Source organism: Mirounga leonina, unplaced genomic scaffold (genome assembly GCF_011800145.1).
Source record: "Mirounga leonina isolate KUSES-001 unplaced genomic scaffold, KU_Mleo_1.0 Mir_93, whole genome shotgun sequence".
Classification (NCBI taxonomy): domain Eukaryota; kingdom Metazoa; phylum Chordata; class Mammalia; order Carnivora; family Phocidae; genus Mirounga; species Mirounga leonina.
In genome coordinates, this window is record NW_023270854.1 from 19,381,937 (window position 1) to 19,402,974 (window position 21,038).

Below are 21,038 nucleotides of genomic sequence, written 5' to 3' on the forward strand. Positions count from 1 at the left end.
AGCCTGAGTAAGTGCTAGGAACTTTGCTAAGCACTTTATATTATTTAGGTTAGTTCTTACACTGGGTAGGAATAGTAATACCATTTCCCCCAGACAAGGAGCCTCAGGCCTGCGGAGGTTAGACAGACCGCCCAAGGTTATCCAGGAGATAAGTGGTACTCACAGGGCGCCTGGGTGGCTCAGTCGTTAAGCGTCTGCCTTTGGCTTAGGTCATGATCCCGGACTCCTGGGATCGAGCCCCGCATCGGGCTCCCTGCTCAGCGGGAAGCCTGCTTCTCCCTCTCCCACTCCCCTTGCTTATGTTCCTGCACTTGCTGTGTTTCTCTCTGTCAAATAAATAAATAAAATCTTAAAAAAAAAAAAAAAAGTGGTACTCACGTCTGGGCCTGTCCTCATCTACTGAGTTAGAGGCTCCTCTGGAGTAAATGTGAAAGATGAGCTTTTGGTGTTAAGATGAACTGAAGAAAAACAGATTGACTCCTCCTAACGGTCAGAGTGAGGGAAAGAAAACCGAAGTGCACAGAATAGAGGGAGGGAGCGTGTGGGATGGAGGACAAGCATGGGCTTTGAAGTCAGACGTAACTGGAGTTCTCGTCCTGGTTGTGTGGGTTGCCAGCTACGTGTGTGCCGTTGGTCGGGCCACATGCCCACTCTGAATATCCCCATGGGTCCGGTGGCAGTCAGATCTTCGGCCTTGGTAGTATGGAAAGAACCTGCAGCCATGCTTGGCTCTTCACAGGCACTGAGCTGTGATAGCTGTAGCTTTATCACTGGTCTTACTTCAAGTTCCTGCTCGCCCTTCCTCCACTATTACTACTCTTATTATTATCAGCAGCAACAGTAATTGGAAGAACTAATGGAATACATCTATGCTAGAAAAAAACTAAAAAAAAAAACAAAAACCCAACCCACCAGAATAGCTGTTTAAGTCCTCAATTTGATTAATAGCGATAGTTCTGTGTTCATTTCGATATTTAGTGAGCATTTGCCATGGCGGGTCTGTGCTGGGCACAATAGGGAGTTCAACTATGAATAAGCATTTTCCCTTTTAACTAGCATATAAACTCATTCGGCCTTCCTGGCCACATATTCTTGATAAGCCATGTATTCAAGAGAGAGCTCTTTGGGAGTTAAACTGAATGCACATTGAAAGCCGACCCACTTCAAGGAGGAGGCCATGCCCAGCTTTGGAAGGATAGTCAGAACGTAAAGAATTTCATGATGGTTTGAAGATTCCATCATACATTCACTGCTTCTCCAGATAACCTCAGTTTCCTCCTGTCATGTGGTAGGCTTGTCACCTTATGTACAAGTTCAGAAAGTTATCGGGATACTTTATTTTAGTAAATCTTATACGTTGGCCGTTAGACGTTAATTGAGAAGCTGTGAGAGGTGCTGGGTAAGCAGACGGGAGATTCCGGATCCTGTCCTCCACGAGGACAGTCTCAACATAAAAATGTTTTTATAAATCCTTACTAGAGAGGAAAGCATTTACAACAAGCTTGAAATGGAACCTTCCCCATCCAATATGAAGAAGACTGACATGTGACATTTTGATATTGCTTTATTTTACTAAAATAGCAACCTGGCCAAATATACTTTTCAACATGTTTATTATAGCCACATGTTTATATTTATAGGAGAAGTGGTGCTAATTCCCTAGTATGTTAACAGGTCTTATTCAAATTGTTCTATTTTTACTTTGGAACAAAATTGCTAAAGAGAAACATTTTAAGGCAAGTAGTGATTATAGCACACTTATCAAATTATATATTAAATAAACTTCCTGAACTGAGAAGGAGCATAAACTGAAAAGAAGGTAGTTATCTTAAATTCCATATTGTTTATATTAGATTTCTTCAAATCCATTTTTATGGTAGGATCCTGATTGCTTTCCTATTTTCTTTTGGCTAAATATCTACCTTCTCACTAACAAATAAAAATCCTCTTTTTAATATGTAATAGATGACTTGGGATTCCAGGATGGATTTTCAGAAACCACTGAAAGACCTCCTCACTTTATTGTATACAATAAATGTTGTTTGTTGTTATTGTTTTTTTTTTTTATTTGAGAGGTAATCAAATAGGTGAATGCATAAATCTTGCCAACCCTTGGGCAGTTATAATTTCCATATCAAAATGCATGAGTTTTTGCTTGACTGTTTACTCAGCTATACATTAAGTAATAGTTACCATGGCAACTTTGCATCACATTATAACATTTAAATATAAGGTGTTGTGTTTCTTTATAGGAAAAGACAATATACTTGAATTTTTAATGTTTGGTGAAATATAATCACTACAAAAATAAATCATTTTGTCCAAGGTCAATTGAATGCTTTGGAGGTTATGCAAATTCCCAGCCAAAACTGTGACGTGCATTCATTTATTTTTTGTCATGTCATGGGGCAATATGGGGTTTTTTTTAAATAGTACTTGATAAATATCACATAAAATGCCTGTAGTTGGCCTTGCAAGGAGAAAAACAATATTGAATTTGTTTGAGCTATTCATCAGTGGCTAATGCAGTGGTAAGAATTTGAATTTATTTAACATCACATGATTAATAAAATTTTATCAAATACATGTCTTATTTTTAAATACCTACTTGTACAATACGTAGTGTGACTAGTTTTGGTCTCACATATAGTGGAATTAACTGTAATATTTGCTCACGCTTGCAAAAACAAAATTAAATGAGCCATTGAAATAATCCTTGTGGCAGTTCCAGGAAAATGGCTACTAGCTGAAATTATCCAGATTGATTGTTGGCCAGTTTCTTTCTTCAGTATGGATCAAAACTAGCCATCTCTTGTTGCCAGCGTAGCTCTAGGCCATGAGGCTATCATCACTGTTTATGTAGGCCCACAGATTTGGCTTTTTTTCAGTTTTTTATGTTGACTTTTCAAAATTATTATCTCAATGTATACTTTTTATCTCAAAGTAGAGTAGATGATCTCACTGCCAATGAATCATTCACAGCTTTTGGGAAATCTTTTAAGTAGTCATCAGTAGATTGGGACATGGGACTATGAATTGTAGGGACATAGGAAGGAGGGTAACTATGTGCTAGATGCCAGCTCTGCTGGACATTTTACATATGTTGTTTCATCTGCTCCTGATACCCCTGTAGCAGGGCTTTCATTACTCCCTTTTTACAGAGGAGGAAAATAGGGTTTAGAGCAGTTGCATAACTAACCCTTAGTCAGGATGCCTGTATGCCTCTGAGCTAGGGTTCAGTGGGATCTGTCTGACCTCAAAGCCCTCTCTCTTTCCTCAAGAGGTTTGGATTCTACTTCTGACTTGTTACAATGTGCACTACACACTCAGAGTAGAAATAAAAAGCACTGACCAAAAGTCCCTAAAAGAAAATCTTTGCTAAATGATAATTTCGATAATTTACATTTCTCTGCAGCACGATGACAATCTGTTAAGTCCCTGATTATGAAAGTTATCCTTGCCATCTTATGTGAGTTTCCAGAGTTTTCTTTTGTTGAAACCAAGCATAAGACAGAACTCAAAATAAACTATAGAGGTGCATTCCTAGACCTTCAGCTATTGGGAATAGAGACTGTCCAAAGACTGACCTTCAGTTTTGAGCTTTGAAGTTCAAAAGTGGACAGGTGGAAATATTGTGTTCTTCATTGCCCTTTGGTGTGAGATATATTCTGGGTTGCAGAGTAAGTGCCAACAGCAGCAAAATTATCGCCCCCTCCTGCTACTATAGTAAGTCAGCAATGGCCCTTCTGTGGTCAAAATGGCAAATTCAGCAGCAGCTATTCGACAGGGATTTGCAAAAACTTCCCCATGGCTGTTAGGAATCTTATTCAGCAGTGTCTTTGAAAACCCGATTCTGTGCAGAATTCACTATGTAGAAATGACCTCAATTGCGATTTTTTTTTAAAAAAAATGTGTTTTAAACAAATATAATTGGTAATTTTGCTCGATGTGTATTTTGCACTTAGTACTGCAAAGTCTATTAGGTACCCATACAAATATCCAGCATTCATAAGTTTTATAGTGGTTCAGAATTTTATTTCCATATTAACGTAAAGCCTTCCAAAATTCCTGGCTTTATGGAGTCAGTTCGCCATACAAAGCCACTATACATCACTTAGGTTTGTGATGAAAGAATAGAATTGCAGCTGTGTGAGTACTAGAATACCCAAACATGAATTAGACTCACAAGCATTTGGCAATAGTTCAGAAAAGGAGCTTAATCTGGTTTCATCTGAGACTGCTTTTCTCTGTTCTACAACATCCCCCCAAGATGTTGTGTCTGATATCGGATCACAACGTAATGGGAGTGACGCAAAATCGGAGAAAGCTCTAAGAAACCAGGGGCACATTTGCTTTTCCCCAGAGATGATTTTTTTCTCCTACTTCTTAGGCCCCCCCCCCCCGATTCCAACTCTGAAATTCAAGGTCATTCACCTATTAGATGAATTAATTATAAGCCAAAAAGCAGCATTCATCGTATTCTGATCTCACTCATATCTATAATTAAGGGTAAATATAATCTTCCTTTTTAGAAATGTACCACCCACCCATTACATTTAAAGTGCTGACTGAAATGAAATAATAGTTCAGAGCAAGATGATTTTAGTTTAACAAGAAAAAAGTTGATAATTTAAGCTCGAAGCAGTGAGTTCTATTTTTGATTACCATTCAGTTATAAATCTAATTTGAGATATATGCTGCTTTTCTGTTACTCAAGTTTAATTCATGGTTTGCATTCTTGGTTGCATAAGCAAAGTTCAATGGTTGATCAAGGATGTTTAAATGCTCCCCCCCACCCAGAAGGAATTGGGGCAGTAGTTGAGAATGTGTTAGACTGAGACCCAGATCTGATGTAGAACAAACAAAAAAATTTAATGGAAATGGACCCTCACAGAGTGCTGCATTTGGCATTTGAGGGGCTCTGGTGGGACTTTCTGATGAAAGATTGGTTGTCGGGGGGGTGGGCCCCAAAATATTTAAACCCAGTTAACAAAGTCAGCAGATTCTATTTTTTTGGTTAGGGTATTTTAAGTCTTAAGATTGTTTGTCTTTGGAAGAAAATAAGGAGTGAAGAAGGGGAAGGGCTCATCTCATCACGTTGCAGACAGTTACACAAAATGCTAAACTATGGGTTTAAGATTTACAGGTTAGCTGTGCGAGATGCCACATCTTGCTTCCAGTGTTTCCTGGCAGACTCAGGCAGCTCCGTACTGGGACCCAGCATAACCGCAGAGCATGAACTTGCACAATGCGGAAACCCTGAAACCTTTACAATCTTATTGAAGGCAAAGACGAATTGGCCCATTTTGAAAGTAGACTTTAGCTTCCAAACGACTTTTATTAAGCAAAAATTTGTCTTTATATATATACACAGATGTATATATATTCATGCAGGTGAATTCATACGTAAATGAATGCCTTATCCATTTTGTGCCATATTCAATTTACCTTAATAAATGGAATGCCATTAATTTCCTAAGTTCATAAACTCAGGGTTTTTTAGCCAGTGGAATTTTTTTTTCCCTCTTTCTCATTGCTAAGAGAGTTAAATGTGTGACGTAAAGGCCAAACAATAGTAAATGGTTATTGTTCATTTTACAAGTATACTCTCCAATAGGAACACATATATTTTTATCTTAGTTTTCCCTAGGGGGGTGATTAGGGCCCCCTTAAGTATGAGGAAATGCTTATTTTTGTTGCTCTAGAAGAATGATTCTATTGTCTGAGAGAAAAAAGAAAAAGGAACAAACAGGTCTAAAAAGAAAGAAACAGGAACGTGCTTTGTGAAAAAGAGAAGAAATGAAAAAGATCAACATGAGCCCTCTACATGTGTGGAAGTGCTATCTGGTCTTGGTCTTCTGTCACGATCCATACATAGTTCATGTGGCTCACATGCAAGCGTTGGGTGCATGATTTATTTACAACTGGCCCGTGAAATGATTTTCTTTTAAATTAACAACAGTAAGGTCAGCCACAGCCAGTGAGCGATCTTCTAGTTATCATTTTCCATTTTTCACAGCTCTGTTGTGAATCCTGCTAAAGCACAGTAAAGCAAGCGTGTTTGTTTTTATGTTGACCTATTGAATGCATCTACTTTCTTGGGAGTGAGAACCTTTGCCACCAGGACCAACAAGAATTAAGCAATGGTTAAGCTCATTAAGGAGACAAGCAAGAATTTCAACATATCTGCTCAGTCTTGTTTGAATATTTTGTATTATGTGAGGAAAAGATAAGTGAAGAAAGAGGAGTAATGTCTGTCTAAAATACAAAGTTTTCAATAATGTCATCTTCAAACTCCTCTTCTCCTGAAAGAAAGGCTTATTTGTAAATTTACCAGACTGTGAGGAGGTTGTGATTTAAATCATTCCACAGCTTTTTTGATGGAAATTTCAAAGAAAACTTGGGCTTAAACACAGATTTTGTTAATAAGGTTTACCAAGAGTGAAATTTCAGGCTGAGGTTCTAAAATTGTTGAATGCCACTTATAAAACGATAAATAATTTGATGGTGAGCTGTTGGATTCCTGATTTGTAGGAAACTATTACAAAGAGCTCTATATTTTAGTTTGTCATTGGGTAGCATTTGGATATCTTAAGTTCGGAATAGGCAGTAATTGAGCATGCGGATGTCAGATTTTTATCTGGTAAATAATCTGGCTTTATCTGGTATTGATGTGGCAAATATGAAGATACTCGCAATGAGTTTTTGCTCAAAATGAGCCGCAAACCTAAAACCTCATCCCTTGAAGTTTTATTTTAAAGTAATGTTTGTTATGTATCCCTTGGAAAAGTCTGAAACTGGAATCAGTGAAGGCAAGCTTGTCAGTAGCTGATTAGTCCTTTATATATTACTCATCCAGCACTCACAAAAATCCCTTGGAATAGAGAGGTTCTCTTTATGATATTTAGCTATATGGCACTGGAAAGGGGAGGTTTGAATTTTTGATTTTCCAGCTTATGGGTCATATTTGACCAACTGCTTTCACTAGAAGACATGCCACTTTGTTGAGCTATTTAGGAATCAAAAAGACTGTCTTAATTTAAAACAAGGACTCTTTGTTTTAGTTGGTGACTGCCTTGTGAAATTTTTCAGTTCTCAGCGGGTTAACCAGGGAACAGGGGCAGAGTCATAATTGGCCTATTTAGAGTATTTTGCATGTGAATAGTGTGTTAGTGAAGCATCCCTAAGTCTGTTGTGAGTGACATGGTGATTAGAATTTAGATTAGGGAAAACACATTCTGTACTTTATCAAGGACAGTAATTAGTTCAGTCAGTAAAAGTTGATTACAAGTAACGATAAAGTTAGATTTTTTAGTACTTAATTTTAAAATTTCTTTATTAAACAGTAAATTTGTTCTTAATATAAATGGTAGTATCTACACTTGTTTTCTTGCATATCAGGCTAATTAAAAGAACAATGTGTTCAATGCAGAGTATAATCAGGCGATTTATATATTATGGGTAAGTTTTTATGTAGTTTTTAGAAAATGTAATATTATTATAGAATCTTTCGTGTGTCATCATTTTCGAAAGTTTAGTAATTTATCACACTGTGGTAAGTTAATGATATCTGTGGAAGTTTTCTAGTGCTCAGGTAAATGTTTAATCTGTGGGGATGTGTTTTAGCTTCCAGTAGTCCTCAAGAGGGCCTTCTAATGTCCTTTAATTTGTTCCTGTTAGCTTAGAATGCCTCCTATTTCTATGATTTTGGAAGTTAGTGTGAGATTTGAATTTACTCCCGGTTCTGCTGGCATTTTCTCTTCTGTGGGTGCTGTGTAAATCCGTGGAGGATAATGCTGTGCCGATGGAGAGAGGCAGAGTCCTCAGTTGAGTGGAGCCTTCTGCACTCACCCCCAGTGGGAGCAGCCAGGGCAAGTTTTATGTGCATCCGAAAAATCAGATTCTCCCTGGGTTCTTGTGAAGGAAGGGCATGAATAGTTCCCAGATAGGAGCCTAAGTGTAGATTAAAGAAACAACAACAACAACAACAACAAAAAAAACACGAGTCTTACATAAGTGCCGTCTTCTTAAAAAATTAAAATGTGAGTTGTCTTAAGATGAAAATACTGTTTAAAGAGAATCACCTTCTACCTCCCTCTCAAAAGCAAAGAATTAAAAAAAAAAATCACAGACTTTGGGCTAGCTTCTTAGACTGCTTTTCTTTTTGTTCGGTTGTGTTGTAATTGTTACAGCTTAGCAGATGCTGTTTTGTTTATTGCGTTGGTTTAAGTACTAACAATCAGTTGGGGGGTGGTGAATGTGAAAAACTAACCTTGTATGTTTGTTTTCCCTTTTTAACCTTTTAGCAGAGTCTCCTTGGAGGTGACATGGATATGGGCACCCCAGGAACCCTGTCGCCCACCAAACCTGGCTCCCAGTATTATCAGTATTCTAGCAATAACCCCCGAAGGAGGCCTCTTCACGGTGGTGCCATGGGTAAGGTATTCCTCCGTTTGAATGCCTGAGTGATTATTAGTAGTCTTTTTCTTTCTTCCTCTCTCTTTTAATACCACCCTTCTCACCCTACCCTCACCCCACCCTCCAAAACCATAAAATTTTCCTCAAATGTCAGGCTCGTGACCACCCCTCCCCAGTAGTACATTGGATGGGTATGTTAACAACTTCTAGTAGCTAGAGAACTATTTTGGTGTATGCTTATTTCTTGTTTTCTCTTGGCTGCCCATATAAGGCAACTTAAAAAAAAAAATCAAAGCTTAAAAAAAGTTAAATATCTTGATTTTTATGAAAAAGGCAGAATTTGATGTCTGCCAGGATAAAATACGATAGCGGTACTGACATTTTGCTAAGGTAACGACTTAAGAAAATCTGGTCTAATCTAAATGGCTTCGTGGTGTAATCTGTTTTAGTTAGGAAAATGGGCGTGCGGGGACCTCACCGCCTCTTCCTTTTCTTTCAGAGGTGCAGACAAAGAAAGTTCGAAAAGTTCCTCCAGGTTTGCCATCCTCAGTAAGTACTGCTTGTTTCTGCTTTTGTATAGTGTTTATTTTGTTCTGTTTCGCATTGATGTGAGGGAGAGGGGAGTAACGAGGTGCCATGAGCCAGAGCAGCACGTTTATCTAGAATGTGGATGAGGTAGGAATGACCTGCACTTCCAGCCACCTGACCCACGTTGGCGTGATTAATTGCATATCCTGGAAGACTGGGTGGTTGTGTTGATACTCAGCAGGTTAAGCTCTGAAGAGAGCCTTGAAAAGGTGCCTGAAGTTCGAGGAGTTTTTACCTGTACAGAGAATGAGTATTAGTTTCATCTGTTGGTTAAATTCTTTGTCGGTATTATGATGATTTATGGATTTGCATGCGAAAGGAGATTTGTGGAGAGGATTTAGGAAAAATTTACATGGGTTTCAGCCCAGAGTGCAGAGAGAATGTCTCTATTTTCTAGAGAGGTGACTGAATAAAAGCTTCAGAGGTAGCTGCATCAGTAGCCATTTGTGTCTGGAATACCAGGTGACAACCAGAAGAAACAGCTGTAACCAAGAGCATTCTGGGTCTTTTTAATACCTGGAGCTGTACTCAGGCACTGCTGAGGTCCCTCCAGGCTCCAACGCAGCAAAAGGTGGCTGTGATCACAACTAAATAAGATATGTTTATTTTCAATTCTTACATATATTTTCCAATCTGAGTTCCTAAGATGGTTTTATTTAATTTTGTTTAGAACAGTCTTTTCCTAACGATTTCCTCCTTACGTAGAATAAAAATATGAGTTCCTCTCTTCTTTTTTTCCCTTCTTCCTTCCTTCCTGTGAGATAGATACAGGTATAGATACACAGTTTTGATTTAATTTAATTTAATTCTGTGTTCTGTAGGGCACTAGTATTCTTTGAAAAGAATGCTAATGAGCCCTATTGTTAAGTTCTTCTTCTCTAAAATAAAATGATATTTGGGTTTCTGAAAATATATTACCAATCAATGCTCACATATTAGTTTTACCTCATTTTTAATGAATTAGGAGAATAATAGGTTTTGCAAATGTGCTAAGATTAGATTAACCCAAACACCTGTGTATTTGACTTGATTTTTAGTTCAGCTCATCCAAAAAATTATTAAGTGAATATATCAGAGTGAGTCTTTATCAGGAAAGAAACACAAATTTTGTATGCTGATTATCATAGACTTGGTAATGTTGAAGAAGCATCACAAAATTATCCATAAATATAGAAAAATATTGTGTAAATAAAACTGCCAATAGCGTATAAAATAGTCACTTTAGACTACCAGTAAGTCACTTAAAAAGTGTGCTCAGTGGTTTATTCTTTAAACTTCTATGCTGTATTGAAATTGACTAATATTCCCTCAGGTTTTTATAAGCATATTTTAAGCTTGAAGTTTGTGGTGGATTTAATGTAGATGAAACTTTAGCTTTTAATAGCTTTTATGACAACTTCAAATGATATAGTCCTCACAGCTGTTTACATTTTAAACATGACTGAACCTAATATGGACAGTATTGAATACAATAAGTGGACTTTGACTCTTCTGAAATGATAGAATAGCTGTTTGCCATAGGAGCCGTGGAAAACTTAAAACTATAGAACCTTATTTATGCCTCAGGGTCCAATAAACTTTGTTTTTTCCAATACTAAAATTATGCAAAAATCTACACAATTTCTAAGGAGTGTTTTGGTGTGGCATTAGATATTACCTATCTGCTTAATCGTTGTCAACAATAATTTCTGCTACTTCATTGTAAATTTTTAAGTATTACCCTAGAGCTAACTGGCCACTATAGAAAATTTCACTGACACAGTTTTTTCTCTGCTATTTAGACAGTTTGTGTGTTGTTGATATGTTGTCAGATGCTTAGAAATATAAAAGTACCTTTCCTTTCTTCCCATTGGATCTGGAAGTGGAAATTTAGTTTGTATTATTTAATTTTTGGCTTTCGATGGTCAGTTCAGGATTTACTCTTCTTAGAGAATTTATCTTGGCTAAATGTTTTAATGGTCTTTAAGGAACAATTTTGTAAATAGAGCCTGTTTTTGGAAAGACAAGGAGGAAAATTCAATTGAAATGGAAATTTCATCCTTGTTTTTTTTGTTTGTTTTTTCTTTTTTAAGCAAAAAAGAGTAACTTAGTTTGGTCGATTTTAGAATCCAATTGTCTATTTATTGTTACCACTTGGAAAAAAATCTCAGCTCTGTTTTAACCACAATTTTACTTAGTTTATATTAGCTTTGTTGTATTTATTGGATTGCTTATTATTTACGCACAAGGTATATGTTTTAATTTGATCTAAAGAGAGGGTCCGCAATAGTCACTGTAGCACGTTTGCCCCAGTAGACCCATATTTTCCTATTTTTAGACCTCTGCCATGTTTACTCTTTTTTTAAGCTCAAATAAAAATTATGAATATAAATCTGATAAGAGGTAGTTCCTAAAACTTGCTTCAGTATGTGTGAATGGTTTTATTACAAATAATAAGAAATTGGGGCTAATAAAAGGTTTTCTTTGGAGTGATTATGACTAGATAAAGACATTTATATGTTTTCTTCGATACATATTTACCATGATAAATAGTAATAAATCTGTCACAATCTGTTGTGTCAACTCACTTTTTTTTTTCCTTTTCGACATGGGCCCTTTCTCTTCCTTAACCTGAAACAAAGAAAATTTAAACTGTAACATCTGTAATCAGATATTATTTATGGCATTACCAGAAGACAGAGGCTGGACCTCTTCTGTCGCCATTAGGCTGGATCTTCACAGAAAATGAGAGCGAGGCGCTTGCCTGGCCCTGTTTTTGAAAATACTGCAGCATCTGTGGGAGAGAGGAAACATAAGCCTGGCCCAACATCATGCCATGGATCTGGCAGGATCCTTCAATGTGTGTGTGCTGTGCACAGCCTCTAAGAGACTTCGAGTCACTGTGGAAGCATGACAGTGATAGGGTGGCGGGAGCACCATCCTGAGGGGTCGCCTTGTTCAGGCGCAGTGGAGGGAAGGAAGTCTGTCCCCCTGGACCACAGAGGCCTGTAGTTAGGGCTAGAGTGATGTTTCTTTAAAGGAAAGGCTCTGTGAAATGACAACTCTCTAATTGCCCACAAGAGCCTTGCTTAGTACTGCAGAACATTTTCGTGTTCTCTGTTCAGACTGTAGTATGTTCTTTTCAGTCACATACCAGTTTCTTGTAGCCCTCATCTCTTGATGAGAGTTTAATGGTAAAGCTTTGGTTTTTTTGTTGTTGTTGACGCCAGAATTTATTTCACCTGTCTGATTTCTTGGATCTGCACGTGAACTTCTGGTTTGATTTCTATGTCTTGGATTTCTTCTTTAAATCCTAGATCTTAAACGTAACATTTTGCAACTTTACTGCTCTTTCCAGCAGATTTCTTCTCTTTGTATAGCCGAATCGTCATACATATTGAATCGTGAACTCATGCAGAGAAAAATACACCCATTAAATCACATTTTTGGGGAAAATGATCCATAATTCTAAGACATTTACATGGAGGCATTAAAATCTAGAAAGCAAAAAATTTTCACATTGTGCTGTTCTAAAATATTTTTTTCTGAACACACATTAAAAGCACAAAGACATGGTCTTTCGGGAACTTTATTGTGCCCACCAATATGGAAACACATAAAACCTCCATCTTCTTATAATTTGAATGTGAAATGACATGCATTTAACCAGAAAGTATTAACAACGATAACCATTCTACTTCGAAAACATGGGTAGAATTTGTCTTCACTTCGGATTGAGTTTTGAAACTTCAGTGACAGTCACTGTCTTCCCCATTTGGAATCCTTGGAACTCAGATTTCTCTAGAAATAAGAAGTTTTATCCTTAGAAGTAGCTTATGACCTGTCTTGTCTCCAGTAATTTTTCCAAACTGAACTTTTCAGTAAAGTCTATTTTTTTAATGTTAAATTACAGTTGTTTTTTCTTTGTTTGCTTATTGTTTTCAAAATCACATAGATCTGTCAAGCTTTGTATTAGGTGGTCAGAGATAATTTTGGACACGTGGATCCTAAGGACAACAATCTCTATGGTAGTAAAGATTCTAAAATAAGATTTGGGCACTCCAAGAAACTTTGGAATGAGTTAATCATTAGGTAGGCTTGAAAAATAAAAATTCAATGTGTATGAGATGCCAGGTTTACCAATTTTCTTAACAGAAGAATTCTTAAAATAAAATCTTAAGGTTTAAATGAGACTTTCTTTTACAGAAGATATTATTAGGAATATCAGGAAAAGTTGGATAATGTTGATGGCATTAAGTGTCCTGTGCCTTTTACATTATATAAAAAACTTCCTATTTGAAGGTTTCAAAAATGATGTAGAGTTCATACCTTAAAATATTTTTAGTGAAAAAACCTTTTTTCTTAAATGCTTGAGGAAATCACAATGTAAAAGAGAAGTTGGTAATCATTTTTTTCCTTCTTAGAGGCTCAGAAATTACATATGATTGAAAACATCATTTCCCCCATCACTTTGAAATTGATCATAAATCACAGTGATGCTATTACATGTCAGCAAAATTTTAACTTGAGGGATAATACAACTTTTGTTAAAATAAAATTTATATTAGTTTTAAAATGAACTAAGCATCAGCCACCTGGACACCCTCCTTTGCAGGAAATTCTAGAGTAGCCAATTATGTGATAGGATATAAAAGGAGGGGCCTCATCAATGTTCATTCCTGAAGAGGTAGATCCTTTGTGAAAAAGTATAACTATAGGTGTTTACATTAAAATCTTTGGATAGCTCACAATAGTTAACTTTAAACTTAGTGTGCCCATTCTCCAACTAAAGATATTGAAATATAAAGTTCAGATATTAAAATTATGCTTACTAGTTATGAAAATGTATAGACAGAAAAGAGATGAAGTATAATACAATTAAATCATCCCCAATAGGACAAAATTTACACAGTGTAATTAAAAAATTACACACAATTTACACAGACTAGGTAACATGACCCTGGGGAGCACCTTGAAAGTTGAGAAAATGTTCATCACAGAGAACATATATTTTTGTGCAGTTAATACTGAATTTACTAAACCAACGGCTTCAGAAGTTCAGCATATACATTCTTTCTTTGAAAACCAATCTTATCGTCTCCATTGCAGTTGGAGGCTATGGACGTTATGCTTTTTTTATGAATTGCTGGTTATGACACAAATATAGGAGAATCTCTGTATTTAAAGTTTTTATTGGGGGTTCTTATTCTATTAAGAATGTCTCAAAAAGCATATGAGAGTCATACAAATATATAACATATATACCATTAGGCATTCCAATCTCTCAGTTTGCTACAAGATTTCTGTATTTTTGTTTGGGATTTTGGAATAATGAAATCTCTCTTCCATCATCCTCTCTATTATGAGATCTATTCCTTCTCCCCTTAAAAGGATGACTTCTGGTGTGTATATTTTAAATATAAAGTGGGAAGAAATGTAAGAGAGAAGAAAAACACAAAAGTCAACTATAGAAGAAAGGTTTGCATATTTGTGAGCTCTTCTATGGTTATCTTTACAAATGAAAAGATACATGTGTCAAACACTCAAATGAGACACAACCACCTAGTTTCCTCCTCAATAGACATGCCTTCCCGGCCCCCTTTGTCTGATTATTCTACTAAGCAAGCTCTTCTAAGATGGTGTGCGTGATATCTCTTCCCCCCACCCACGTGTGTATTTTTATTTTTAACCAAGTTTTCGATATTTCACCTGCTAAGATTTATCGGGACTTTTGTTAAGATTTCAACAACTGGAACAATAGCATTTAGTATAAAACTGGCCTCATTTGTTAAGAGAGGAGAAATACGTTTCAGGAAACTGTTATTTGGAACCTTATTTTATCACTTGCACTGAAGAGTATATTTTGGTGTGAAGTCTTGGACTCCGCCGTCTGAGTGGTTTAATTATTAAGAAATCCAAGAAGCTGTAAGGCTGCTTTACCTAGAGAGAGAATTGTCAGAGGCTTGCATGCATTCTGAAATTATAAAAACTTGTTTTGCAGCGTGTGGTTTGACTGTGAGTTTATTTTGTTTCTGGAATAATATAGATGCTGGGCTTAATATTTGGTCAGGTACCATTTTTTCAACTTCCAGGTATTTCATCGATTGAACCATTCGTTTTATTTTCTAACATAGAGAAGTTTTCTCATTTTTTTTTTTCCTGAGCACTGACGATTTCTGCGTTTTCAGGGTGTGTTTTCCTGATTTCAAACAATTGTAAAGTTTTTGTTTGAAAGTCATAAATCAAAATCAGAGAGAACTTGGAGGACTAAGTAAGATTCTCTCAGAATATGTGGCAATAACCCTAAAAGGAATGAAGAGTCTCTTCAAAAATAGCAAAGTTGTATTTTCTTAAGGCAGATTAAATTCTGTCAGGCTGTTGACAGACACTTGCTTTGTTTTGTTTTTTAAATAAATTGCACTGAATTCTTAAACTGAACATAAAGTCGCATTTCCAAGCACTAGCATGAGATTCTCAGCCTTGATCTCAACTATCCCAGGGTGTATTTGTGTACTGGAGTGTGGTCTCTTTAAAAAGGAATAAGAGCTTTTATAAAATGCGGTGCAAAATTTGTAGCTTTAAATACTCAATTATTTTATCTCAAAACGGCAGCATGTGAATGATTCTGATTTTTTTATACCGTTGCATAGGTATAGGGCTCTTGTGAGTTTTCTGCTTTGCTAGAGCTTATACTCCCTCTTCAGAGAAATTAAGGTAGTGCAGAGCAGTCCGCCTTTTTTATAGGATTTCAAGGTTGGAAAAATGATATAAGTTTCGGCGAGAAGCACAGATTTCCATTTTGAAAGAATGCGCAAAATCAAGTTTGAAAAGGACATTTTTAGAATTATATTCGAGTTGTGAGGCGACAGCCACTATCCTCTTCCTAGGCTAACTTTGTCATCTGAGGAATTCATCAATCCCAAATACGCTACTAAGGTTGAAACTTGACATATAAGTATTTACTTCTAGAGAAATCAGAGGAGGACCTGTACGAGTCTTCAGTGTCACTAGGTTCAGTTTGAGTATTCAGTGGAACAGAAGAAAAGGGGCCATTTCTTAGTAAAACCCCCTTGGTAACGAAGTGTAAAAAAACGTTTTGGTGTGTTTGCGACGATGGTGATTAAGAGGCATTTCCTTTGTGAAACATGGACTCATATTAGAAGGACTTAGTGTTCTCAGAAAAATGACCCTTGTGGTATATCCCTCACACATACCCAGAAACTGTCACTTTACCACTTGCTGTTATCATCTAGGGATTTTTTTTCTTTAAAAAAAAAAAATGCTTTTTTGGAGCAATTATTTTGATACCATCCGAGAAAAGATTGTCTGGCTACACCAGCCTCCTCATCCCCAGCCTATCTCATCCTAAATATGCCTCCTGGATTACACTTAGAGTAATATTGTAATGGCTTTCATTGAACCGATTGGCAAAGTATATCATTATATCATTAGCTGCCATGAGAAAGCAGTTTAAAGTAGGTGGGTGATTCTTCGTGTTCATGTTTTCAAGTAACCCTGTTTGAGGAATTCGGTTCTTTCACGGGTGCTCAGGTGTATTAACCTAGGGTACAATAATATTTTCTGGCTTACTCATTATGAAACAAACAGGAAGTACAAAATAATTCAATAATAAATGGGGTATAAAAACTCGAGCTTTACCGTAGGGGAGGTCTGATAACTTGAGAGGTTAGCAGATGAGATAAAAAATAAAATGTGTCTAAAGGGTACAGCAGTGGTCAACTCTTTTCTCATAACTACTGAAGCTGAGGTTTTATTTATTTATTTATTTATTAAGATTTTATTTATTTATTTGAGTGTTCGAGATTGAGAGAGAAAGAGAGAGAGAGTGGGCAGGGGAGGAGCAGAGGGAGAGGGACAAGCAGACTCTGTGCTGAACACAGAGCCTGATGCGGGGCTCAATCCCACGACCCTGAGATCATGACCTGAGCTGAAATCAAGAGTTGGGCACTTAACCAACTGAGCCACCCAGGCGCCCTGAAGCTGAGGTTTTAAAAGAATGCTCATGGCCTGGCAATTAAGACTTGTTGAATCAGTTTGAAATTTGTAAGCCATTAAGCTAAATAGATAATCAGTCTGTTTCTGTAACAATTGTACTGTTTGAAAGTATTGTTATGTCATAAAAAGGTACAAATTCTGCCATTTAATACTGAGGCATATGCTTCATGAGTGAGATTTTATTGCCAAAACCTGTGGGTTCCTCACAGAGTGCCTTGATACGAATTTTATTTTTAGATATATATAACACATCGCTACATATCATCTGTAGCTTAATTGATAGGGTTGGGCAAAAGAAAATGGAATTCAGCATTTTTATTATGGGCCGATATAGTTGGAATTATGAAATTCAAATCCAAATAAGTAATTATTCTACAAACAATGCTGTTTTGTTTTCCCTTTAATAAATTACACCAACAACCTAGCTGTTAAGTGGAACCCTGTAATAACAAACTGGGACCATCCAGGTGGGAGGGAGAAGAAAGCATTTTCAGAAGTTTTCATTCATTCCCTCATTTCTTTCTTCATTTATACTTTTTCAAGGCATATTGTTCAACGAACCAAAAAACTAGACACACCAAGTAACAGCGAACATTTCTTTCTCTTCAGTGTCCTCTTTATTTAAATCACAGCTTAAGGTCCTTCCTGCTTAAGGAAGTTCTCCGTATTCTGTCACTTACATCCCCAATTGGTGGGGATGACCTTAGCATTTTAAAGAGCATAAGGTCTGGCCTATTGAGAAGGTTTTGCATTCAAAAAATCAAATAACGCACACAGTGAAACACAGGGACTTACTCTCCTTTTGGAAATGCTGAGTCCCCTTACCCACTTGTCACCACCTTGAAATGGGTAAGGACTTTTTGGTCATGTAAAGGCTAAATTCACTGCCTTGCATATTTCTTTGAAAGATTTCCAATGAATGAATACAGTAATAAAAGTGGGGTAGTAGGATGGAAATAACACTGCATTAGAAATCAAGAGCTCTTCCTAATTAAATGTCTGGTGTCCTCTGCTTACCTCATGGCCCTGGTTGGGTCACAACCCTATTTCATGGTGTACAAAATAGGTATAAATAGCACCTGCCTCAGGAGATGATGTGGATATACTCATGACAAACCCTTACCATAGTGCTTATTCGGTGCCAGAAACTGGGCACTTTGCATCTAATAAATCACTAACTCTGACACAATCCTATGAGATGGGATATCCTACTCTTCATTCATGGCTAAAGAAACTAGACACAGAGGGGTGAAGACAGATGCCTGAGGTCACACAGCTAGTAGATGGCAGAGCTGGGGATTGAGACCCGGGCAGTCTGTCTGCAAGGTTTATCTGTCTTTAATCATGATGCTATGCTGCCCGTGGCTGGCTATTCAGAGCGCTTGGTAGAGCAAAAAGCTCTCCACAGCCTGATTGTTGTTCGCATCTCAAGTATTTGCCAATCTGGAAAAAATTAAATATTCAAAAGTTTCATCTCACTGTAGAATGCCCCTCGGTACCTCTAAGGTGTTCACTGGTTGTAGAGCACAACTTCTGCGCAGGCAGGCCCCTTAGAGAGACTAGACCATTCCGTAGAGCATTTCTGCAACAGAGAGAGTACGATCTAGTGCTAAAGAGCATGGAATCAACTGGGTTTTTAGTTGGCTGTGCCACTTACTAGTCACATGGCCTTGGGCACATGAGGTAATATCCTGGAATTCTTCCCTTAAAAATGGGGGAAATATACATACCCCCCCAAGGATATTGGGAGAAATAAATAAATGACAAAATATATACAACATGCTCAGCATAGTCCTGGCACATTGTAAATATCTAAGAAATGATAACATCTCATGACAATAATAATAAGCCCCTGGCAATGTTAACATCAGCAACAAGGTAACTACCTGTCTTCTAGCACTTGGGAAAAATTTAACACACGGCTTACTGGGGTAGTTAGCTGCTGAGGAGAAACTCAGACCAGGCTCTCAATTGCATGTAGAAGAATTCTACCTAATGGAGGTCACTTGTTTTTTCTGAAACTACGAAATACTGCAAGCACTTTTTGTATGTCTTTGTCCTTGCAGGAGTGTCTCTATCAGGCCAAGACACCTAGTCAGCTGTTTCTATCATTAGACTTATCGCTCTACAAAGTTTGTGTTGGAAGTATGTACTCCATCTTTTTTCTTTTGAAATGGGACATCAGGCCAAGATGACAGAGCGCCTCATAATATGATTCCCCTCTGCCAGTAATTTGTTTATGCCTGAATCAGCCCTGCCTCTGAGCGATAAGGAGATACATGCTTCTTCTTTCATCTTCTATCAGTCTTACTCTGTAATTGGCCAGAAGCAGGTCCTCCTGAGTGGGGCACCACATTTGTGGGGCTGGCTCTGGTCCCCATGAAAAGAGGTTAGGCCTGGGGTTTTTACCTCATCTGGCAAGACGAAGATGTGTTGAGTAGGTGGGAGTGTATGGCACTTCATTTCGCTTCTAAAGTAAAACAGAGTTCGATTTGTTTAGGACTGTTTAGGTAAATTTCTAACATGAAACAGGACTATTTATACAGATGTTTTAAGGTAAAGTCAAAGAATTGCTGGATTCTGGCCTTTGCCACATTGTAATGTGGTGTTTTTTTTTTTTTCCCCTCAGTGCCATTGCTGAATTCATAAAAGAAAACTTGTTTTCGCTTGTCAGCTAAGGGAAACTTAGAACAATTTTTTTTATAAGGGCTGATTAGTGAACTCTTGCATTGAAAGAAAAAAAAAAAAAACATCTGCCAAAGGGGGTGGGGGAAAGAGAGCATGGTGTCTTGCATTCCACAACGAATGACTTTTCCCAGCCAGTTTTCATTGACAGAAAAGCCAGGCAGCACATTCGGCTCTTCAGGAAAGGTCCTTCTGGCTGGACCCCTTCCTTGTGTCCCCGAATGGAACCGAGGCTTGGGTTCCCAGAGACAGACCCTTTCTCTGGGAAACTGGATAGATCCGATGGAGGTACCCCTCATTTGTAGTCATTGCCACCTTGTGGATTACAAAGGATATTGGTTTTCATCAAACTTCCATTGCAATTTGGCTTTTTATGGCAAGTACACGTTGGCAGTGGATTGCTGTGTTCTTCCCCAAAAGGATCCCCATTTGTTCAGCAACACCTCTTCTCTGCTCACAGTTCATTTATGATTCTGATGAGAGTGTTTTTTCAGGAAACACACATTTCACTTTTTGACCTAGGAGCATCTGTTAGAATTTTTTTTTTTTAATACTACTTTGGCATTCCGAAAGTGTTAATGTCTTTCATATCTGTTTAATGCTATTTAGGGATATTTATGATCACCTCTTGGTTACTCAGGGTAAAGTGTGTCGCAATTTTTTTTAAACAGACAGGAAAGCATTCACATGAGGAAACAGATTGCTTTAAACATGTGCTTCCTGTGACAGTAAAAAGAACAAATTAGATTTAACACTGTGTAATGAATGCATAAATGTGTACATTTAAGCATTTAAAAGCTTTATGTTCAGTTCTGGTCACAACAAAAATTAAGTCACCTGTAAAAATTAAAGAGGCCTGGGTTACTCTCAGATTCCTGAAATGCCCAGAAATTGAGATCCTCACCTGATGATGTCTCGTTGGAATCATAAAAGGCATGCTATGTTAATGCTGGAGGGAATGAGAACATTACAGGGCACATCGAGAGGTTAAGCCAGGTTAGAGTCTGGTTCTATGCATCTAGCAAAGAAATTAGAACGTGTTAGGGGATGGGGAAGGGTGGCAGGGGAGAGGATTTTACTACCATCTTCCTCTTTCTCTGAGAATCAAGGAAAAAATTCCATTCTTCTGAACCCCAAATATTCCTCTTCCTTTCATGGGGAAAAAAAAAAAAAGAAAATCTGATGTTTACTTACTAGCGTCTCCTAAGATTTAATTACATAAGAAAAAGACTCCTTTTCTTATGTAATTCAGTTTGTGCTCATGTATGCTGGCTGGCAGGGAGTGAATAGAATATGAGTTAATATTTCCAGTTAGACGCGAGTGCTGAATTGGAGGGCATGATTCCTCTCCC

The 21,038-nt window shown here is 37.4% G+C and overlaps 1 protein-coding gene across 19 annotated transcripts in view; it reads left to right on the top strand.

The window, feature by feature from the left end:
* TCF4 (transcription factor 4) overlaps positions 1-21,038 on the top strand; it is a 353,355-nt gene that overhangs the window by 216,191 nt on the left and 116,126 nt on the right. For 15 of the 19 annotated variants that reach the window (XM_034995781.1, XM_034995785.1, XM_034995784.1 and 12 more), the window contains 2 exons: positions 8,307-8,436; positions 8,918-8,967. In XM_034995781.1, the coding sequence (XP_034851672.1) occupies positions 8,307-8,436; positions 8,918-8,967 (180 nt within the window). The remainder of the gene's footprint in view (positions 1-8,306; positions 8,437-8,917; positions 8,968-21,038) is intronic. The other 4 variants (XM_034995786.1, XM_034995796.1, XM_034995774.1 and 1 more) reach the window with 1 other exon arrangement.